This window comes from Monopterus albus, unplaced genomic scaffold (assembly GCF_001952655.1).
Source record: "Monopterus albus unplaced genomic scaffold, M_albus_1.0 scaffold235.1, whole genome shotgun sequence".
Taxonomy (NCBI): Eukaryota; Metazoa; Chordata; class Actinopteri; order Synbranchiformes; family Synbranchidae; genus Monopterus; species Monopterus albus.
The window spans coordinates 303,719-327,558 of record NW_018128115.1 but is presented as its reverse complement, the minus strand read 5'-3'; the positions used below and the strand labels follow the sequence as shown (position 1 = coordinate 327,558).

At 46.6% G+C, this 23,840-nt stretch overlaps 2 protein-coding genes across 2 annotated transcripts in view; both read right to left on the bottom strand.

Moving 5' to 3' along the window:
* Positions 1 to 36: 36 nt before the first annotated feature.
* Positions 37 to 11,038, bottom strand: capn2l (calpain 2, (m/II) large subunit, like). Its single transcript, XM_020620267.1, is given in 22 exon segments — positions 37 to 264; positions 891 to 949; positions 1,048 to 1,164; positions 1,498 to 1,576; positions 1,966 to 2,034; positions 2,936 to 3,000; positions 3,094 to 3,151; positions 3,231 to 3,296; positions 3,672 to 3,708; positions 4,104 to 4,315; positions 4,455 to 4,466; positions 5,244 to 5,413; positions 5,570 to 5,730; positions 5,809 to 5,883; positions 6,369 to 6,454; positions 6,963 to 7,046; positions 7,458 to 7,626; positions 7,852 to 7,903; positions 7,906 to 7,978; positions 8,226 to 8,347; positions 9,021 to 9,090; positions 10,669 to 11,038. Coding segments are annotated over 22 exon segments (2,097 nt in total). The 5' UTR covers positions 10,906 to 11,038; the 3' UTR covers positions 37 to 240.
* A 3,464-nt stretch (positions 11,039 to 14,502) lies between these two features.
* The window catches only part of capn8 (calpain 8), a gene marked incomplete at its 3' end in the record, with an annotated part of 16,935 nt that continues 7,597 nt past the window's right edge, over positions 14,503 to 23,840 (bottom strand). Inside the window, 12 exon segments of the mRNA XM_020620282.1 lie at positions 14,503 to 14,618; positions 15,181 to 15,259; positions 15,958 to 16,026; positions 16,448 to 16,512; positions 16,850 to 16,907; positions 17,010 to 17,075; positions 17,220 to 17,256; positions 17,337 to 17,533; positions 17,882 to 17,893; positions 18,128 to 18,297; positions 23,320 to 23,480; positions 23,617 to 23,691. Coding sequence (XP_020475938.1) covers positions 14,503 to 14,618; positions 15,181 to 15,259; positions 15,958 to 16,026; positions 16,448 to 16,512; positions 16,850 to 16,907; positions 17,010 to 17,075; positions 17,220 to 17,256; positions 17,337 to 17,533; positions 17,882 to 17,893; positions 18,128 to 18,297; positions 23,320 to 23,480; positions 23,617 to 23,691 — 1,105 coding nt within the window.

Below are 23,840 nucleotides of genomic sequence, written 5' to 3'. Positions count from 1 at the left end.
TTGTTAAGGCATCAGGTGTGAAGCAGCTTTTCTCTCAAGCAACAAATCAGATTAATGAATTCATAAAGAACCCCCCAGTTAAAAAACGTCTATGTACAGGCACCACTAGTGTCGCACTAACATCCCCCTCCCCACTGGAATGAAAGAGAAACCGGACTACATATACTACATGTAGAATGTTCCAGCTCCAGTTGTTCCAGTCTGTTTCCAGGATTGGGCTCTGGTTCTGGACCCGGTTCTTCAGATCATGGACACGCTGATCCACTGCAGGAGTCGGAGACAAATGAGTGTCAAATCAAGTCAGATCTGAACTGGGGAACAGTGCTTGTTGAGAAGCATGAAGGTCCTGATCTGTGTTCACAACGTCTCTGCAGTGCTCTGTTAGCTGTTAGCTACAGGCCACTCCAGAGGCGCAGTGCATTCACAAAACCTGTGTTGTAATTAAGACCTAACATCTGGTAATTATGAGACAGAACTGGAACAGTGCAGAACCAGCAGGTGTTCAGTATCACAGCACCTCAGTGACAGTTGTCTCTACATCCAGGCGTACATAACAAACATGAACTGTTAGTAGATCGTCTAACGTACTTCAAGTTCCACAACATAAACGAATGTCGGCTAAAAAGCTCTGCAGAGTAAGTCACTGTGTCTATGGCAACATTACAGTGTGTGTCCTGCTTGTTCTGCAGCTTTTAGCATTCAGTGTGGCATTTTCCAAAATGCTGTGAAGCAGCCTCTGTCCTCTCAACCATGACTGAGGACCACTGTCGCCTTTCACAAGGGCCAGCCCAGTCTGACTGGACCCTCTGGCAGTGATGCCAGAACAGGGTTCTGACTGGTTCAGTTCTCATTAAAGTAGGTATAAATGGTTTGGGAACAAAGTTTTGTACCTTCATCATATTCAGCTCAATGGTTCCTGAGTTGTCTTTGTCCAGAGCAGCGAACACGTCTGTGGAGAGAAAACGTTAACGTGATGAAGGTGAAGCAGGCTGGAGGCATCCTGAAGGATCATGGTTTGTGAGGCCTGTCAGGACTGGGGGGACTCACTGAACATGGTCTCCAGACGAACCAGACAGCCCACAAAGTTGTCGAAGTTGATGGTGAGATCTGGGTCGCTGTACCGAGCCACCAGGATCTGATGGAGGGGACCATTCAGACTGAAACCTGGAGCAAAGAAAAACCAGCAGCAGAGGTCACAGGTGAATACGCCACTGACAGGTACAACGTGACGTGTTTGTCTCCTGTGTGTGACTGAACTGCTGCCTGTGAACACTTTGTAAATGCTTAAACACAATGCCAGACTCGGTCTGTGAGCAGAAGTCAGCGGCAGCACAAGGTTTCATATCTCGTCACACATTGTGTGAGGTGCTGCCACTTCTACTGACACGAACCTCAGTGTGCTCAAACAGGAACTAACAGAATCTGACTGTTTAGTGCCTCAAACTTATCTCACTCAGCCCGACAGCCGACTGTTAACGTGCTCTGTGTTTGTATTACCAGCTTCCTCCACGGCTGTCCTCATCTCTGTGGAGCTCATCGTCCCTGAATTGTCCACGTCCTTCTGCTGATAGATGGCCTGCCACAGAGCACACAGGACAGTACAGAATGAAGTACACAGTGCAGCACTCTATCCCCTGATAAGGCTGTTCAACACACACCATTAGTTTGCTGGTTGTTGTTCAGGTGTGTAATGGACATTTCAGGATGTGAAGAGCATTTGTGGTTTGTTCCCAGCTGTGCAGAAAACAAACCATGGTCTTGGGTGTTGGTCTGTTGGTGAGCTGATGTCAGTCCATATTAACTCACCGGGCTTCGGGCCCATTTCCTGCACCAGATGCCATCAGGGTTCAACACCCGGTGAAATACTCAGATCACTTACGGCTCCTGAAGTCAGGAGCCACACTAACCTCTGACAGTTTGGACAAACCTGAGCCCCAGCAGGTCTCATGTCTGTCACAGACTCACCAGGTAGTTTTCGATCTTGGTCCACAGCACTTTAAACTCCAACAGACCCAGTTTGCCACTGCCATCTTTCTGCAGCAGAGGTTCAGGAAGTGAAAACTGTAGGGCCGCATCTCATTTATTCCAACAGCTTTTAATCGGATTTTCTCCATAAAATGATAGAAAACGGTGCAATGATGCACTTTATATATACGATAAAGGAGGGAAACCATTCTGATCGTTTCAGGCCGAGGTGGACGGTCACTTACAGGGAAGCTGATGAACGGTTCTCTGGATAACGTTCCCTCTTCAATAAAGTGAAACATACAAAAAGTCGAACCATTTTCTTCTCATATTGTGTATTTTACTTGTCATTGCTGTTGTTCATAGTGTAGGTTTGAGTGAACAATATTTGATGAACCATCCAAAAGTCACAGGAATTTAAAAAACTCGAGTCCAACCAGCCATGAAGAATCAGACACCGCAGTGAAACTCTGGTGCTTGTTCTCTGAGAGGTGAAACTAAACGTGTTCCTTCTGTGCTCTTCAGTTTAATAAACCTGACTTTGATATTTGATCAGAGGAATGAGACAGACTCAGCTGTTTTATTTTCCTCCATCGTGGCTGGATTCAGGTGCTGCATCATTTTGTTTTACTGAATCACAAACAAAATCACAATTTTTCTTTTTCATTTACAGGAAGAGATGGGGGCAAGATGTTGTTTCTGTCTGTAGTAGCCCATTGTCAAGCCAGCTGCTGCTAACTGGACACATTGTTTCAGGGAAAGTTACTTTTCAGTGACACTCAGTAAAAGAAGACGAAAAAAAAATTGGTCTCATCAGTTGTAGCTAATTATGTCGTTTGGTTTTTGTAGGACAGTTGGACTCTCAGGAGGTTCACAGCACTTCCTCCTTTCACAATAAAAGCCTTGGCCAGGAGCTCATACTGAGTGTGTCTGATTGACCAATGGTGCTGTTTCTGGGATGGAAGGATACATCCAGCATGTTGACCATGCTGCGACACGTTGTGATGCTGAAGCCACCGGTCCTGACGTCGGATCCTGTTACACAGACAGATACAAAGTGAACAGGGGAGTTCTGACACAACTGAACCTGAGATCTGCAGCTTGACTTGAGAACCGTGTGATCCTTACGTTTGGCTACCACTTTGTTGAGGATCTTCTGCAGCTCGAAGTCGCAGATCTCAGAGTCCTGCCAGAGACAGAGTTCAGTGTGGGATAGGCAGCAGGTGTTAAAATGAATGTGGTGACTGTGAATAGGAGCAGCTCACCGATCCTGCCAGCTGTCCGAACAGACTCCGGAACCGATCATCCACGTCGCTCTCCGTAATGTCAACCTGACGCCACAGGAAACACAGGTCAGCCCTCCAGAAACCAGGATGTGAAGATGTCTCCTCAAAGCAGCTCCCACTGGGTCATCACCATCAGTACTGATACAAGACCACTGCTTTTTAATGAAGCTTGTTTTGAGGAACAGGAAGATGCTTTTTTTTTTTTATTAAAACAAGTCGCCCCAAACCTCTCAGACACACCAGTCTTTAACATCTGAACAACAATGAACAGAATCAGGATTTAGTCAAATAAACCCCAGTAGCCCAGTTCAGCATACTGTATGACAAAGGCCTAGGTGTGCTCAGATACCGGGCAGGCTGCGGCTGAAGCCTCCAGCTCCACCCGGTCTTTACACTAGGACTGTGTGTTGACTGGCTCACCTTCTTCACTCTGCACTCGATGGGGTCATCCATTTCTCTGCAGGAACAAACACAGTCAGATGCATCTTTCGCTCTGAGCTCATTATTAAACACAGTTGTTAAAAGAGACTGCGGCTGAGGTTGTGTGGGGTTGCACTGCCTCTTATGTCTACCAGACGCTGCCGGAATAAAATGACCTGTGGCTTTGTTTTCCAGCTGCAGATGGGGCTCAGTGTCTCTCTCCTCACTGCACATGTGTTTAAGGGAGGAGTGCGCAAATGCAGGACGAGATACGTCAACAGATAGTTTTAGTATTCTCCTGGACTTACTGAGGTCTACAGCTTTTGCACAGCAAGCTCTACCGGCACTGTACTAAGTCCACACTGTCTGGATGTCTGGTGTTTTCACCACCTCCAGCTGCCGAGTCTCAGACTGTGCTGAGTTACAACCTACTGAAAGTCGGCCGGTTTCTCAGCAAAGACCCGGACACAGAAGTCTCCGTCCTTGTGCGGCTCGAAGGTGGACGGGATGATCAGGTACTCTCCGGGCGGCAGACAGAAGCGGTTACACACTTCTCGCAGGTTGATGAAGGTTTCCGAGCGAGCAGCGGAGGCATGGCGCAGGAAGAAGTTCTTGTTGAGGTGAACGTTTCTCTGACCACGGAACTGACAGAGACAGGTGAGGTTAGATTCAGATCAGACTGAGAAAGAGGAAACCAAATGAAAGGTGCAGCAAACACTGAGTAGCATCATGTTGTCCAGCTGACTGGTCACTGGACTGAAGTCAACACGGATGCCTCCGTACCTCAGCTGGAACCTGAAATAGAGCAGACAAGATTCAGACACGAGTCAAAGCAGCATTAACAAACATTTCCTCTCACTGGTTCTACTGAGAGCTAGAAATGTCACTGATGTCTGGTGCAGAACACCAGAAGACTGCAGCTGGTTTGCTCTGCTCCGAATCGGTGGATCAGCTGAGAACAGTCCCGTCCACACACTGGTTCACTCAGTTTGGGGCAGGAGCAAGAAAGAAGTTCTTGTTCTGAACTGATGAAGGTTTCTCTGAGAAAAACACTATGCAACAGGGAACAACTGCACAGCTGGGATTTGCTCAGAACTGGGGACAATACCTGGGTACTGTACAAAGTGAACATGTCGGCAGAACACCGAACATACTCCGACATCTGCCTACAGACAGTATTTAGCTCAGAGCCACTGAGTCTCCTTGTAGTTGGGCCAGGTCAAGGTCCACTCACGTTCTCACCACAAACGGAGCTCTTTTGGGGGCCGGACTGAGACCACATCCAAGAGAGGGTCTCTTTGTAGCTGTTTTAGTCTGGACCTGAGTGTGACTGCTGCGTTCAGACCTGACTGAAGGAACTGCACCGTACCAGAGTCGGAGTCAAAATGACTTAACAAGTTATGTCTGAAAACACCATCACAGTCTCTGTTGCACAGCTCAGGTTATAAGACGCATTTAGTCCTAGACCTAGACTGTTGACGTAACTAATCTCTTTCCTGATGACAGGATTATACCATTTGAGAGATCCACAGCTAAAGACAATGACACTGAGAGGACACCTTTCCTTCTCACCTCGTAGATGGCAAAGCCGATTGTGTGCATGTCCTGTCCCATCTTCCTCATGCGTCTGCGGTTCTTCTGGATCAGACCGGCCACGAAGGTGCAGCCGGCCTGTCCGTCGTCCGGGTTGTCGTCCTGCTCCTCCAGCTTGATCACAAACTGAGGGTTTGTCCAGAACGTGTCTGACATTTACAGACAGGCAGAGAAGTGGTTGTAAGGTCTGAGGTAAACTCATCTACAGATGAATGTGTTGCCAGTCCTTGCAGTGGGTTTTGCAGGATGCAGCAGATTTGTGGAACAAACTGTGGGACCTGCTCTTTGTCTCACAAGCCACTCACCAGGATAGTTCTTGCAGCCTCCAGCGGTGGATCCTCTCCTCCAGGTGCCCTCGAACTTGGACAGAGCCCACTTAGAGATGGAGTTGTCGCTCAGAGCGTCAGGCGTCAGGTTACAAATCTCCAGTCGGGAGTAATGACGCAAGAAATCCGAGAAGGACATCCTAGAAAAGATAGGTTTCACTTCAACCATGATGCGATCGTGAAGTTCAGACAGTAGAAATGTGGAAATAAAGTTTTACCAGAACTCGCCGTCCTCTGAGCGATGACTCAGGTGTTCCTTAATGTCGTCACTGACATAACGCCACTGCATTGACCTGTCAAAACATCACACTAGCTTTTTAGAGTAAAACTGTGAAACCAGATGGAACTGTCCTCTCGTTTTTAGGAAGAGGCTCTCTGGTTTTATCATTCTGAAATAATTACAAACTATTTTGAGTTATGAGGGGTGCAAAGCTCATCTAGGTAGACAAGATTAAACATTAAATGGCTGGAAACGAACAAAATGAGCAGCCATGGGGACTTTAAGTAGTGCAGGCATGTGTTCAGATAAACCCAGGAATTTGTGAGCTTAATCCATAAACAATCTCATAGCAAGCACAACATGGTACAGGCACAGTAAACAGTAGGTGAATACGATTACCGCAGGAACAGGAAACGGCAGGAATCACTCCCCTTCACTCAAAATAAGCCGGCCCTGCTTCCAATACTGCACATACTGTATTCGTGTAGTAGTGATGTTCTTATAGTACCATAGTACCACTGCTCCACCTGCCCGGTGGTGCGATGTCGGGATACCTACTCATCACTCCAGGCTCCTGTCCACTCCACCTGACCCCAGGGGTTCCTGATCCGGATCAGCTTCTCCTTCCTACCTCGGTACTCCACCTGCAGCCAGCCACATGCAGAGCAGACCACAGAGATGTATCTGATTGGATGACAGACTTCCCACTTCAAAATAATAGAGCTGAAGCCCCGCCCCTTTTCAGGTAAGCTGATGACAGATGTTTTTGTCCAGGACTTGAGAAAAAAGAGAAGCTGCTACTACATTTTGGCAAAAACACAAGAGGGTCTTATTTAATCAGAATTCAACAGCTACTGCTCCCACAGGACTCATGGGAAATGTAGTTCAGTGCTGTGACTGGGTGTTTCAGAGTGTTTCTATCCAGATTCTGAGCTAAGCTATTACAGGGTAGCTGATCTGGATTTCAAGGATGGAACAGCTTTTCTTTTATTCTTGCTACTAAGACTCATGGGAAATGTAGTTGCTGGTGGTATGTTCACATTCTATGGTCCAGTGCAGCAGTAGTAGGAAATCATTCAGATGGATAGAACAACCACGTCTGTGAGCAGCGAGCCCGGGGGGTGGGGCTCTGTGGTGGGTGTGACCACTCACCTCAGCAGCACCTGTCACTGAGTAGGCGTGGCCTTTCACCAACTTCTGAAAGGTGATCGCCTCCGACTCTGATGAACTCGTGATCTGAAAAGAAATGAAAAATAAAATGAACTGAAACCAAACTAATGTCGACACCAGTATTGAATCATTACCGTTACGTTACAGTGCTCCACCCTGTTACATTCACCAGTAGGTATCCACTGTTACACTGTAATACTTGCATAGTACAGTAGTAAAACGAGTGACGCTCAGTTGTTGTACTTGCGTCCCCCCACATTATTTTGAAGACGACAGCCAGATTTAAACTTATCGTCTCTACATCTTAAATTATCAAAGACCCAAGCCACAGCAGTTCAGAGTGAACCTAGTGTTTGTGCCCTGGCCAAGAAAATATTTCTCCCAGTGAACTGCTGATCTTGTGTTTCAGCCCATCAGAGAGAAAAGGTTAAGCTGCAGGGTGCTGCACCCTCTACATTCCCATCCCCATGCTCTTACATCTATGGAGCAGCCCATCAGTGATCCTCGGTCCAGAGCTTTCTGGATGATGTGGAACAGATGCGGACTGGGTCGTCTCAGCTCATGGACTTCAGCGATTCCTCCAGTGAAATCCTCGAAGCCCTCAGTGGTCATTCCTCCAGACAAAGCCTCATAACAGCCATTCAACCTGCAGCCACACACTCAATGTCAAGAAATAAAATGAAGAGAAACAGCAGGTGGCGCTGATTCTGCAATCTGAGCCATTAAACCACTGCAGAAGAAGATGAGATGATGTCGAGAGACATTCACCAACTAGAACTCTGTCAGTTTCTGATCTGAAGCAGAGTGAAGCTGAAACCATCGCTTCACGTCAGGTCGAAGCGGAGTTTCAGACTCTGACTCAGGATCTTACTTGGCGTAGGCCTTCTCCAGCAGGGCGCTCCAGAACTCCCTCCCCAGGCGCCAAACAGCCCCCCCCCTTCTTTGCCTGCCAGCCGGTCGTCGACCACCACGTCCACCCACTCCCCGAACTGCCAGAACTGCAGAGACAGAGGGACAGATGGCTGCTGCATCAGTCAGGACTGAGGACCAGATATCTGGACTTTCTGTGTCCAGCTCTTACTGGCCCCATGGTGGAATCTATGTATTCCATGCCACTTGGTAACAACACTGTAAGATTTTAGATTTCAACTTTTTCATCAGTATCCATACTATGCAAAGTACTGGTGTTCATGGTAGTGTGTCTCTCTACTCGTGTACCTGGTGCCATGTGCTGTACTTGCATACCTGAAAGTGGAAGATGCCAGCATACTGTCCTCTCTTGAAGCTCTGTCCATGGGGTACAATTCGAGCCAGAACTTCTTCATTCAGGGTCAGGGAGGCGATGGCGGCGAGCAGCCAGCAATCACCTGGAAGACACAGACATGAGGCTTCACATCTAAACATCTGTTGACGAACTACTTAATGGAGCTGCACACACAGAAGATGAAAACATGGAGCATGTGAAAAAAATTGTGACAGGAGCCACCTGTCAGATGTCGGCGCCTCCTTGATGAGAACATCATCAGTGATAAAACTGTGGAATGGTCCTTTAATGTAAAGCTCAGTCTGTGACCTGGCTGCCCGCTGCAGCTCTGTGCTCTGATTGGCTGGACTCTCCCAGGCGTTTTTCCTTCATTACTATAGAAACTGTTTCCAGGTGTTTCCCCCTGCCACCCACCTGTCTGTCGCCATGGTAACTGAGGACTTCATGTGCAGTGAGGTAGGTGAGAAGCAATTATAAAGCAGAATAAAAGATTAGAGCAGGAACCATACAGTGCTATGTGCTGAATGCACAGTGACAGCACGGTCATCAGATGACTTATTAAAACACAACCTTATTAGAAAAATGACCATTTGAACGCACATCAAGTGAGATACCACAGAGGTGACGTCTGGGAACCATTTAACTGATCTGTACTTTGGCTCATGTCCCATCCACTAACACGGAGGGGGCTTCATTTTGGCAGCTTTAGCGGCCTGTCCGTCGTAAAGTAAAGAGTCAGGTGTGTGTGTGTGTGTGTGTGTGTGTGTGGCTCTCACCCAGAGCTCCCTGACAGATGTCGGTCCTCGTGGCTCCGGCCACTATGAACTCGGGCTCTGATGTCAGCTCCTGCACAGGAAACACCACAGACAGCTGCTTGTTCCTTTTCCTTTTACACCTGACATCAAAACAATGAAGTTCACTTTGTCTGCTGACAGAGGCAACCAATCAGACTGAAGCACACCTGGTTACACCTGGTGGCTTTTGTTGGGATCAAACCCAGATTCAAGTCCAGTCACTCTAGATTACTACAGTATGTAAATGCATCTTGCGAATTTCCCCTAAACTTTATCGGGAAGCCCATTCTAGGTCAGACGGAAGGAAACACACTGAGCCGACAGGTAGAAGACAGGTGTCAGGAAAAGCGCGACACACAACGCGCCACATTCCGAGCTCTGGGCATCCCATCGTCCAGCTCGGGCTGCCGCTGTTTCTAGCACGTTGGATTCCGTGTTTTTCTTCAAGTCCAAAGACAAAAGCTGTGGCGCGGCTTCCACACTGTTCTTCTTAGAGTCTGGTCACATCAGTATCACGTATCAACAAAAACACTTCATGTACTCTTCTATCAATGACGTGGAGGAACATTCCACACACGAAGCAGCTGTTAGAAACCAGCAGGATAAAATCCTGCTGTGCGTCTGTTGCGCAGACCCGCGTGTTTTTTCAGTGGCTGGGGCCTGCTGAAACGGTTGTCGGGTGAGTACCCCCGTCAAAGCGTCCCCCTTGTCTCTGAAATACATGGATTCTTACACCAGCAGATCAGCCACCAGCTGCAGGGTCAGTTCTTCACGGAGCAGCTCCGTTACCCTCATCAGACTGACTGGGAGCCGCCCAGTTCAGCCATAGCTGGCTGGCGCCACCAGTGAACTGTCAAACTACAGCTCTTACTCCTGTAAGAGAACCTCCTGTGAGAGGTGCCATGTCACCTGATCGCCATCACTGCTGGTAGTCAGCTGTTTGCTGGGAGCTGGGACTGGTTTCAGCCCTCACAGCTGGTTTCCATGGAAGCTAAGTGGAACTGTGCCCCCAGCACCTTTATCTGTCAAAACACCGTGAGCTCCATCAACCAAACTCCACATACAAATCTGACTTTTTATTTTGACCCCACTAACTGACAAACTGCGGAGCCCCCTATTGGTCACGTGGTAGGAAAATCACGGTTTGGTAACGCGCACAGATTCTCGCCTAAATATTTTCGACCACATGACCGCCATGGGGCTCCATAGTAAACACATCAAACACGCAAAATAAAAAGCTGTTTCAAACGGGACAACAACACCTTAATTCAATAAATCCAACTGTCTAACTAACCCTAACCCGTGTCTGGAGCGTGCGAGGGCAGACGCAGGATGGTGCGCTGGAGGGCAACATCTGCGCCAAAACTCTTTACGGAGGCCTGGGGTGGCGTCTGTCAGTGTGGACCAAGTTTAAATCGGGCTAAGTGGGCGTGCGTTTGACTGGGGACCTCAAGTAAAGCTGTCGTTTCTCAAAGCTGACGTCACTGTGCGCGCACCGCATTAAAGAGACGTATGTCAAGTTTGTATAAAGTTTAAATTGCCAGGTTTTCTAACGAAGTCGGGCGTCAGAGCAACACCGGGGTCGGTACCGAACTCCACTAGAGATAGGAGCGTTTTTATCCTCACTGACCGTGGGTCTCTTCCAGGACACCCCCCGGACCTTGGAGGAGGCCGGTCCCAGCTCATTGAAGCCCAGGGAGGAGGGCAGCGCCGGGAACGTGTCGTCCTGGAACAGCTGGCCGCTCTGGAGGCAGCGCTGCCGCAGAGCCGCGTAGTCCTGGTTCAGGAGCTTCACCGCCTGGCTGTTGGTGCCGATGCCCTGGTCCTTCTCCCGGCTGTGCTGCAGGGTGGCCGCGATGCCCGACATGATGCTGGTTTTGGAGCCTGGCGCGCCTGGAAAGTTTTTCAAAGTATGAGGAGACCTCAGTTCAGGCTGCAGAGCGTTGCTGCAAGAAAGGGAGCGTTCACTGGGATTTAGGAAACAGTCAAGACACACGGGATGATATAGGCACGGCTTCCGGTGAGTACCGTGAAAATAAGTTTTTGATTTATATTTATAACCCCCGTTTTTCAGATATTCTTCCAGCACTGCACACAGTGTCTGTTTCAGATGTGTTTCTATTATTCTGTCCACCCCTTGTTTGTTCTGTTCTGTCCGTCAGGCAGAACAAGTTGTGGACCCTCAGGGACTTTTATTGTGAAGCCTGGTGTCCTGGCTCGAGTGGGCATGAAGCAGGAAGGGTGTTTCTGTGGCTGCTGGCCGGAGGCTAAATCTGGCAAACACTTTCATTCTTCCAGCCTTCGTCAGCCCCTCCACCCTCGGACTGACTCACCCAGCCTCAGCTCTTCTTGTCAAAGCTTTGATTATTCACCAGATTCGCTCATGGAATCAGGAGAATGTTTTCTCAGGGAGCAGAAACCAGTGTGCTTGTGAGAGCTGCAGGACTTTAGAGAGTCCTAAACCTGGTCTCGACCTGGGCCCACGCATCTCAAACCCAGACACTTAAAACACATCTTTGTATCTGTATCAGATGTTTCCGTGCCGCCAGTCAGGGTTCACCAGTGGCTGAAGTGAAGTGTTATTGCTGCTCATTACAGATGTGTGCACGCGTATCACGAGCGTAATACTCACGTGACAGGAGACCGACGTCCAGACGGACTCTGTCAAAGCCAACATCAGATATTCATCTCATGGTGGGCTGAACTAAACCAGTCTAAACTGGGATCAAGTCTTGGTTTGTTTCAACGTTCTGGCATAAAACACAAACCAGTTTATCACCTCTTGTGCAGAGTCTCAGCTTGGTGGTTTCTGACCCTGTAAAGTTCCTGAGCCCCCACAGCCTCCTCCGCTGAGGGCGAAGGAGAGTGGGGCTACACCGCACTGACACCACAGGACTCGACGTGAGACTCCAGGTCCATTAAATGTAGGTTTGACTGAAGCAACACGTGGAAATGTCAGAGCTTTGTCAAAGTCCAGAATCAGAATAATGACGAAGAGGAGGGTCACAGAAGTCCAACACATGCTGAGCTAGCTCTACACCTCAGAGCCCAGGTAAGAAAAGCCCCTAACACTAGTTTTAATAAAAAGTCGGAACACAGTTTGTCTCCAGATGGTTTTATCTTTAGCAAGAGGAAGTGAAAATGTCCAGGATTTCACAGTAAAAGACTAAACTGAACAGGTGAGCACTCCTGAAACATTCCCACTGTCTGTGATAAAATCACTTTAAAAGCAGATGTTAAAGAAACATCTGTCTGAAACAGTGTATGTTATACACACGGTGTGCACTTTATTAGGCACACGTGTACTGTCAAATCCAGCTGTTCCACCATGAAGACCACTTTTCTGATCCTCTGGATCCTCAGGAGGTGTTTCTGGTCCACCACTGTCTTTGTTTGCTTCTTATTTCATCTTGTCCGCCTGAAATCTCTGTGAAGTCTGGACTCGCCCAACACCTGCTCCTGAAACCTCTTCATGGACTTGAGCTCTGCTTTCAGCAGTGGAAACCAGTTGAACTCTTCCATGAACCAGTGGACCTGTCAACAGATCTTGCTTGTTGGGGAAACAGAAGAACCCGTGACCCTCAGCACTAGAAGCGTGCGCGGCCCCTCTTTCTTCTCACTGTTCACATCTGTGCACACAGCCATTGTAGAACAGTGTGTATGAACTGATGGCAGACCGCAGTCCAAAGCCACCAGAGTCGCTACGATGGGACCCGGACACAGACCACATCATGCAAACAGCTCAGGACAGACTCAAGGAACCTAGTGAGACACAACCACCTGCACAACCTGAAAGTTTCCTCACCTCCTCCGTGACAGTCTGATGCTTGGGCCAGACTCACAGAGAACTCACCCAAAGTCATTGGCAGCCCACTTCCATCTGTGCAGCCCTTACAAACAAATTGAGGAAAGACCCATTTCACGGGGCTGCACAGAGGCTCGGGTCAGGGAGGAAGGTGATGATCCTCCACCTCCCCTCGTGCACCATGAGACACCAGAGACAGAGACACTGACATGACACAAGCTGGTCCAGGCACAAGGATTTATTTGATCCGAGTTCAAAAACATGACTGAAAAGCCTTGGAACAGCAGGATCAGAGAACCACACACACCAGAGGCTGCTTTATTCAAACCACCCAGTCCCCGGATGAGCTGATGACAAACTGCAGACTCTCCCAGTGTGCGCCTGGGGCTGAGCACGTTCAGTTGATGGCCAGGCAGATCCACTGCAGGAAGACAAGAAGAAGAGGCAGTGAACTCAGGTCAAGCAGTAGAAATCAGCAGAAAACAGAGTTTGAGCTGCTTCTGGATGTTTGAATGAAAGGTCAGACCCAGCAGCTGTTTTCAGTATGTTGCTACGTCGACTGATTTTCCAGCTGTTTGGTTTGTTACAAACAGGAATGGGACTTGTCACCAGAAACACAAGTAGGACACCTGGATGCCAAGTGGACGCCAGGTTGGTTGTAATCGTGTCTGAGGTTATGAAGTCCACACTGATCCTCAACAACATGGCGTCATGGCAACCATTTCACACCTGCATCGTTTGTCTTAAATGTTAACGTGTAGAAACGTCAGCGTCACTTTTACTGCAGCTAAGATAAATCATTGTCAGCCAGTTCTGATGTTTCTAACTGTGGATGGACCTCCTGTGTTCTGCTGAGTTACTGGTCCAGCACCAGTCAGACCAGTACAAGACTGGAGTTTTACCTGCTGCAGGTCCAGCTGGATCGACCCCTGGTTCAGTTTGTCCAGAGCTCTGAACATTTCTGTGGAAGAAAAGAAAAATACTGTATATATGAGAAGAAACAGTCATCTGGGAGCACTGGGAGCACTGGGAACCCATGTAAATCTGATGAAAATGTCTCATCAACATTTACTGGCTGTTCTGAAACTGTCAATATCACATGAAGATGTTTCTGTTGTTTTCATTGTTGTTCACTTCCTGTTTGTGTTGTCATCCCTGCAGCTGTTCACTACCCGGACAGCGTTTCCTGCAGTCGTCCTCTGGGAGGCGCTGTTTAATTTTTTCACATTACAGTTTAGAAAACACTGAAGGTCACACTGTTGTTTCTAGGTGATTTGTACTTTTACACAGATTGTATGTGTAGTTTAGTTTAATTCTGGTGTTGTGAGATATTCAGTGTTTAGTGTCTTAACTTTTTATTCTCATTCAGGCTTCGCAGGTTAAGTCACAATCTTTGTTTCACAGGATGTCCTGACTTTTAGAAGACAATTAAAACTCATTTCCTGTGAAAATGCTGCTGTCAGATTAGTGTGGTCTTCCAGGCTTTAAGGAGAAATGGCACTGTCTCACGTGGCCAAATGAACACGGAGCAGCTACTGGACGTCAGTGACGTCTCTGAACTCCCTCCATGTGTTTGTCCCTTTGGTGGGATTGATAGAAGGTTGGGCGTGTGTGTTGGTTTAGTTCTAGGTGTAGTTGATGGAGTGGCGGGTGAAGGTGTGGGTGCATCTCCAGTCGGCCCAAGCAGCCGATGAAGCCATCGAAGTTGATGGCGTAGCTGGAGTCGGCGTAGTGCCTGACAACCTCCTGGATCACAGTGCTGTTCACCTGGAAACCTGCACACACAGACACAGGTGTAGTCGGCAGGGACACTGGGTGGAGATCAGCCACGCAACACCACCCTCCTCTACACTCAGTCATCTGAAGAAGTTCAGTCGAACTGTTTCCAGGTCAAGGACTCGCTGCAAGATACTAGAACCTTTTCAGAAACACTGAGGCCTGGTTGGGGACTCCTGGAGCCAAGTGGGTTTAAAAGTTCTTTGTTTTATATTCAAGGAACCCTGATGGACCAGGAGCGCTTTGACCCATGAAGCCTTTTTAAATCCAACAAAAAGAAGCACTCACTAAGAACCTCAATGCAAACCTTGTTTTTTTTACAAAGCCTTGGTGACGTGCTCTAGTATGTTGTTGTTTCTGTCTTTTTTGACGGTCTCTTGCAGCCCATCTCGGATTCACCAGAGACAAGCTGTTGAACATCCCACACTTCACTCTGAACACCTTCTGTTTTTAAGCTGTTTGGACATGGCTGGCAGAGCAGCAGCAATCCTCTAAACCCTGAAACCCTAGACCCCTTATTGGATTCTTTATTCAGAGCCATGGATCCTCACAAAATCTTACCAGCTTCAGCCAGAGCCGCTCGCATCTCATGACTGCTCATTGTACCAGAACCGTCCGAGTCATGATCCTTAAAGACATCCTGCAACAGGAGGAGGGAAGAAGAAAACTTACATTTATCTTTTCAGATTTTCTTCCAATCTTTGATCTTTTTCTTGTGAATCACTGGATTAATTTACTCTGAAAGTCATTTGTCCCATATATCTTGATAAAAAAAGAAACAAAAACTCTGTAAAGATGTTAGCAGCTTCCTACTGGAAGTTCTGACTGAGCTTCATACAGCAGATCAACTTCTGAAATGTAGTTCAGTCTTTTTCATGAATAAACACAGGTTTGTTCTCAGATATGATCAGATCCTCAAACACCTGCTGCTTCAACACAGCACAGCGAAGAACATTTTAGTTGATCTGGTCACAGCTGCTTATGAAATAAACAACCAACTCTAATTAACAATAAAAAACATTTAACACATCTACCTACACAAACATCATTAAAAGATCAAATTTTCTTTAGTTATTAGGTTATAGGTCAGTGCATCCCTTGGACCTGCAGAGGGCGTTGCTCTATCGATTCACTGATGATTGCAGACCTCTTTCAAAGTACCTGCTGCCAGTGAAGACTAGTTAAGACCCAATGGTAATTAAGACTCGTCAGGACACTTTGCTCTAATCAAATCCAACCCAGACCGTGACTTTAAAGGTCCAGTGTGGTTCAGGTCAGTTCAGGTGAATGACAAATGACCTCAGCTGTTACCATGCCAAATGTTAGTTTAGCTCTCACCAGGTATCTCTGCATCTTTGTCCACACGCGGTGAAACTCCACCAGGGCCAGGGTGCCGCTGCCGTCCGTCTGAGATACAGCTAAAGATCAGCTGAATACGTGAGCGACACAACAGCAGCAATACTATGGGTTTTATCTACTTTAAATACAATTTCATTCAGCTTTTGTAGAAACTCTGAGAGCACCTGTAACTGAACCTAGAGCCCTGTTAGTTTACATCTGCGTCTATGTCAGGCATTTTATATTTGTACTGCACAGTGTAAAGAAGAAAACGTAATCATGTCTTCATCATCAGGTAATCTGGCAGCTTCACAGTCAGATGTCTGAACCTAATGACACATGCTCATCACACTTTGCTTCAGCACAAAGTTTCTGCAGAAACCTTCCACCGTGCACGAGACAGCAGCAGAGCTCTACTTGCGAGCACCTGGGCAAATTTGGCCTGAACTATGAAGAGTCAGTCCAACAGCAGCTGCTGGCTGAAGGATACGTCCTGCAGGCTGATGATGTCACGGCAGGTCTGCAGGCTGAAGCCGTCACTTTTTACATCAGACCCTGAAACAGACGACACTGATGTCACACTGCAGCTCACAGCGTGCAAACGGACTGAGGCAGGCAGCGCTCAGTGAACGCGTGGCCTCGTTGACTCACTGAGAGAAGACACAAACTAAAAGAGTTTTACATCAGAAATATGAAAACTAATGAAAGGCATTCCTTACAAAAGGGAAATGATTCAATGTATAAAGCATAAATACTCTTTACTTAAATATGAACTCCAGAAACAGCCTCAGAAGATCAAGATCTATGAAAATACTTATGTTAACATGAAAGCCATAAAACTTCATGCTCCCCTCATGCATCTGTGGTTCAGCGATGGTGAAACTGTTCTTACTCTGAGCCAAAACTTTGTCGAGAATCTGTTGGAGCTCAAGGGCGGAAATCTCCGAGTCCTGGACAGAAAGAATCAGATCCGACAAGACAAGATTTGTCTCAGTTTAACTGAAGGCGTGAAATTAAGTGTCTGTAAAAAACAAAAACAAACACTGTCTTACGTTTCCAGAGATCCGGACAAAGAGATGTTTGAAGTGCGGATCCACGTCGTCGTGTTTGATGTTGGGCTGGAAGAAGAAACATTTGTAAGACTGAAGAGAAGCACAAAATGGAAATGTTTCTTTGTGTCTAGATTATATTGACCAAACTGAGGTCCGGAAAGGAGGTAGATTTTAATCTTGTACATGAAAGCTGAAGCTCTGTCCACAAACCTCCGGGATGTCGGCGTGGATGTCCTCTTCCATCGGGCTGAAATGAGAAAACAAAGCATAATCATCTGTGGCTACCAGTCTGACCAGTGCTCCCAGTGTATTCCTCCACAGCCTGACCTGGTGTGGGCCTCTTTCTCTGTGAACACCCTCAGAATGAAGCTTCCTTTGCGGTGCGGCTCGAAGGTGGGGGGGGTGGTGGCATACTCTCCCGGGGGGTTTCACACCTCCCGCAGGTTGATGAACTTACTGTTGGTCACAGCCGGCGTCCTCAGCAGGACGTCCGGGCCCAGGCGGACGTTACTGCGACCTTTGTACTGGGCACAGAAGAGGAAGAAGATCTGGGATCATACTGACAGAAGAAGAAGAAGAACAGGCAGTGACACATTCTGTCATGTTGTTGGTCGATAATGAACTGCTTCATATACTGTGGAGTACTTCAGTATTAGTACCGTCTCCCTTCTGATCTGCAGGGGAGCACAAGTATAAAGTGGCATGTAGTAGAAAAAGTACATGTACTCAGATGCTTTCTGCAGCAGGTAAACGTGGATCAGGACTCCACAGAAAAGAACCACATGAAGGAAAGTTGGTCCAAGAGGTCGAACACTGGGAGTGAGATCAGTGTTAAGCCGGTTTTACCTGAAGGTGGCGGACGCTGAACTCACCTCATCAGGAACCTGAAGAACACAAAAACACACACGGTGTCAAAAATACAGGAACAGCCTGCTGCATCTTGAATGTAGCTTTGATCAAATGACTCGTGGTCAGATCGAAAGGTACCATAACCATGTACATGTGCACACACGACTACATACAGGTTGTATAACAAGTCCTGTATAAGAAAAAACTGTTAGATGAGTGGTGCGCTGCTCGTTCTGTCAAACATCAGAAAGCTGACTCAGTTTGTGTACCTTGTAGATGGCGAATCCGATGGAGTTGAGGTCTCGTCCGAAGCGGCTCTCTCTGCGAGCATCTTTCTGCATCAGACCAATCAGGACGGTGCAGCCGTCCACGCCGTCGTGTGGGTCGTCGTCCATGTCCTCCAGCCGGATGAAGAACTGAGGGTTGGAGCAGAATGTGGCTGCAGAGAGGAAACGGGAGGGGAGTTTATTCGGCATGTACCATGGCTTCATTACGTCGCTGGAAGCCACACACAGAGAACTAACGTCAGCTGCTGAAAACATGCCCTAACCCTGCTCAAACATCCGACATTAGTTCGGTGGTTGTGTAGTGGAAGTGCTAAAAGGAACTGAAGAACTGAAAATGTGGAAATGTCAACATGTGGCTGATGAACTGAGCTGGAGGAAATGAAGTCAGCTGAACTGTCAGCCAAAGTGAAAGCACTGAAAGCAGTTGAAGCAGATCCTGTATGAACGGTGGAAGTGTGGGAGTTATAGGAACCAAAGAAAGGCTTTCGTTTTTGCTCAGCAGTGACATGAAAAGGACTGACGTGTCAGTCAAAGTGTAGGAACTGAAATAATAGTAATAATAATAAAACTTTATTTATATAGCACTTTACAACTACAGCAGAGCCCAAAGTGCTTCACAGCAGAACATGTATAACTGCTAAAAAACACTACTAAAACAATAAAACCAAAACAAAATAAAACACAGAATTTTAAGACAGAAACAGTAAAAAACTTCCATATCAGGATAGAACTTGAATAAAACAATAAGTTAAAAACGTCTCTTCGGAGAAGGTAAGACAGGTTATGCACCAAAAGCCTGTCTAAAAAGTTGGGTTTTTAGAGTCGACTTAAAAACCGCCAGCTCGGTTATGGACCGTAGCTCTAGCGATAGAGAATTCCAGAGTCTGGGGCCATACACAGCAAAAGAACGATCACCCCATTTTTTGTATAGAGAACGTGGGACAACCAAGGACAGATGTTCTGAGGAGCGCACAGCTCTGCGTGGAGCATAAATAGACAGAAGATCAGACAGGTATGGCGGAGCGAGGCCATTTATAGACCTAAATACAAATAGTAGCACCTTGAAGTCAGTTCTAAACCGTACTGGCAACCACTGTAGCGAGAGAAGAACAGGGGTGTTGTGAGCATACCTGGGGGTGTTCGACAGCAGTCGAGCCGTAGAGTTCTGGACCAGTTGGAGCTTTCGGAGAAGAAACTGAGATTCCAACATAGAGGGCATTACAGTATAAGTCGCGAGGTGATAAAAGCATGGGTAGCTTTTTCTAAGTCTTCGTGCAATAAGAAGGGCTTTACCTTTGTTAGGACTCTCAGGTGAAAAAGCTAGATTTAACCACGGACCCGATCTGCTTATCGAAATTTAGGCCACTGTCAAATATCACTCCAAGTTTTTTTCATGGTATCTGTGAATAAAGGGGCTGAAGGACCTAAAGTCGATACAACAGCGACTGGATCGGAGCTAAAAACAATGTATTCAGTCTTGCTCCCATTTAAATGAAGGAAGTTCTGCAATAACCACTGCTTGATATCACGAATACTATTATGCAGCGGGCCAAGTGTGTTAGAATCGCATTGTGTCAACGGCAGGTAAATCTGAACATCTGCATAAAAATGAAAATGAACATTATGTCTTGATATGATTGAACCAAGTGGTGACATGTATAAAGAAAAGAGTAACGGGGCCAGAATCGAGCCTTGGGGGACACCTGAGGTAAGAGGGGCTATGGTTGAGGAAGAATCATCAATAATGACAGAAAAGGTTCTGTTGGACAGGAAAGAGCTAAACCAGTTTAGAACCTGTTAGAAGAAGCTTGTGTGTCAGCTGTTTTAATTTATGACCGGGACACGTTATTCCGCATTAAGGAGCATATGGAAAACGGTGGTATTACCGGGGCTAGGAATGCAGAGTCCTTCCCTCCGATCTTTGAGTGTCCCACGTTACCATCGGAGTACCTGCTGCTAGCCAAGCCCCGGGGTAGAAGAAGAAGGCGGGGTTGCAGGGCTGGTGTCCAGGCCTGGCTGAGGAAACAGCGTGCTCGAGGATTTTTGCTATGGCGGAGTAGGATTAATTCGGTACGGAGTGAGCGGTGTTTGCAGCCGATTATAGGCCATGAACGCATCCAGATGCCGACCCGAAAGATGTTGTCCCGGGGGTGTATCCTTTCAGACCGGAGTTTCTCGACTCGGGGTATCCGATCTTTGGCCCCGCTGGAGCGGGGTTTGCTTCCTGTTAATATTTGTTGGATGGAAAGTGAAGATGCTGTTCTGTCAACATCGCGGGATCCAGCTGGCCTACCTGCTCTGCTCAATGCCTGCTCTATAGCAAACAAGGTCTTCATTCTTAATGACCTTTTTATAAAAGACATTTGGATTTCCTGTTCCTGATGGAGACTTGGCAGCGGGAACAGGAGTATTTTCATCTGAAAGAGCTCTGCCCCCCGGACTCCCCGGGTCTCACGACGTGGTGGCGGGCTTGCGCTCCTTTACTGGAGCCGTTTTTGTTGCAGGCTAATGAACACTGATACTTTTAACTCAGTCGAGCTCCAAATGAGTAAGGTTGGGCACATTGACTCGTTTTATTGTATTTTGATTTACCGACCTCCTGGCTCTGCACGTGTTTTTTGAGTTCTCTGACTTTTTATCATCTATTATTAAATTTCAGGGTGTTCTAATCCTTGGGGGTTTTAACTTGCATGTTGATGACCCTTCCTGCTGTGTAGCAGCAGAGTTTTTAGTGCTTATGGAGTCTTTTAATTTTAAACAGCATGTTTCTGGTCCTACGCATAAAAAAGGCCATACTTTGGATTTAGTCTTTTCTTTTGGCCCAGATATAGATCACGTTTGGCCTAAGGGTTGAGGATATTCATATGAGTGATCATTGTTGTGTGCTATTTAACTTGTCAGGCAATATTGTGCCGCCTGTCCACAAATTATTGGCTCAAAAATGTGTCATTAATCATGCTGCACTTGATGGATTTTTGCAGTTGTTTGACCCAAGTTCCTTTTCCAACTGTAAGGATACTGAAACATTTATGAGCTGTTTTAACAGCCATTGTTTGGATATTTTAAATTATGTAGCTCCGGTTAAACAACATTCTGTTTCTAAAAAAAAATCCTGTCTTTGGATGAACGAAGCCATTTGTTGCCTCAAAAGAGCCAAAAAATAGAGCGTCTGTGGAAACACAGTAAGTTAGAGGTACACAGACTGCATCTTAAGAACAGGATTGTGGAGCTGAACGAAATGATTAAGCGGGCAAGATCATCTTATTTTTCTCATTTGGTTTCTTTAAACAAGAAAAATCCTAATGTTTTGTTTGATACAATTCAAAATATTGTTGCACCGTCTGCTTCCCAAGGCGTTGTTCATACTGAGAGTGATCGTAATATGTTCTTAAACATGCGATTGTAAATCCAATTCTTTAAAAAATCGAGTCTTGATTGCTCTGAGCCAAAAAATTATAGGCCAATATCAAATCTTCCATTTATGGCAAAGATTTTGGAAAAAGTGGTAGCAGGACAGTTGATTACTTTCATGAAGCAGAATAAACTGTGAATTTCAGTCAGGTTTTCGGAAGATACATTCCACTGAGACTGCTCTACTTAAGGTCTCAAGTGACATAAGGATGGCCGCCGACTCTGGTCATTATACAGTCCTGGTTTTATTAGATTTAACATCTGCTTTTGACACAGTTGATCATGGAATCTTCATGGATCAGCCTCAGTTTGAATTAGGGTTCTCTGGATCTGTCCTCCAGTGGTTTTCTTCCTATCTTAGCTATCAAACTTTCAATGTCGCTATAAATGTCTTGTCTGATGTGGCTGGTTTGTCATGTGGTGTCCCACAGGGGTCAGTCTTGGGTCCAATTTTATTTTTATTACATATATATATATCCTCTTGGTCAGATTATTATCTTTATGCTGATGATGTTCAAATGTATTGTTCATTTAGAGTTTCATTTTTGGCCATATTGTTAGAGTGCTTGTCATCCATCAAGAACTGGTTTAACAATAATTTTCTTCATATAAATCCCAATAAGACTGAAGTGCTGATTATTGCACCGGATAATACTAAAACTTTTTTAGACAGGCCTTTAGTTGATTTTTAGTTTTGGTTTTAAATATGTTTGTCTGTTCTTTTATTTTTATGTTATTTTTTGGTTTCTGTTATATTATTTTGTTTGTTCTGCTTTAGTATCTGTTGACCTTATGACGCACTTTGTGATTTTATCTATGAAAGGTGCTATATAAACAAAGCTTATTTACTTAATCAGCCGGAAGGAGCTCAGAAATAAGACTATTATTGCCTTGTTTCGGGCAGGTTTCAGTGATAAGAAATACATCCAGATTGTACGAAGAAATCAAATCATTAAGACTAAAAGTTTTGTTTTTAAGTGATCTTATGTTAAAGAGAGCAAAGTGAAGCGGGCTTGGTTTATCCTGAGGGAGGCCGGCCTGAGCCACTGGTTGGCTTGAGAGCAATGCCGGTCCAAGCGTCTCACAAGCCGGCAGCATGGGCAAGGAGGGTCGACGTCTGAGCCAACCAGCTGAAGAAAGCGATAACTGTGGATCAGGATCCAGCTTGGATTGAGGTTACCATACTCCAGGAGGTGGTCAGTTCACACTGATGAATTCATGCAAGATTTCAGCTTAACGTGGAGTCCAGCTGTCCTGCCGCGTCGCCTCCGCCAAAATCTGCCTGAGAGAGGGCCAGCTGAGTGTTGAAGGGAGGGAGGTATGGATGCTAGCGGAGGTGGTGGGAGCTTAGATTGATAGCCTCGGTGGATACTAGGACAACTAAACATTGAGTTACGTATTTCTAAAAGAGTCAGGCGATCATATACCAATACAGAGAAAACAGGCAGTGACAAATATAACAAAACTAAACAGCAGGCGGCAGGCCAAATGCACCAGCGCCATCTTGGAGTATGTATTGGATGAAATGAGCTGAAGTGTGGGAAGTGGAAGTGTTTAGTCTAAACATCTCGGCCTTCCACTGAGAAAAAGTTGACCATTGTTAAAAGTTTGAAGAAAACGAACAAAAGCCTAATTTCGAGGGAACACATCCAGGACGAGCTCAGGATTTTTATGCTTGGTTGAATTTTGGTCAGAACACAAGGGAAGTGGAACTGTGAGAACCTGATGGTGCAGACAGCGAGAGCAGGAATTAAATGTGGTACCGAGGTAGTTCCTGCAGCCTCCAGCGGTGGAGCCGACTCTCCACTGTCCTTCGAACTCTGCGTAGTTCCAGCGACCGACCTCATCGCTGGCCAGTGCATCAGGCGTCAGGTTGCAGATGTCGAGGGAAGAGAAATGATGCAGGAAGTCATTGTAGGACATCCTGCAGAGAGGAGAAGAGGAAGGCCTGGATCATTCCACCAAAAGAAACGACAACAAAACACTGGGTTGACAGCAGCTGCCTTTCACTGTGCCACAGAGTGTGCTGCAGGAAGGTCAAAGAACCGATCTCCACCCACCAGAACTCTCCATCGTCAGCAGAGTAATCCAGCTTCCTCTTCTCCTCGGGCTCAACTTCGTCCCATTCTTTTGAACTGTCACACAAGAAGAACTCACTGTAATGTTTGTGTTTCTGGTCTGGACTGAAACATCTGAGGCTCCCTGAACACCTCCACCTGGAAGCCACAGGGGCACCCTAACAAACTGGTCTCATTGGTTCCAGTCAGGCAAGAGTGAGTGTTAT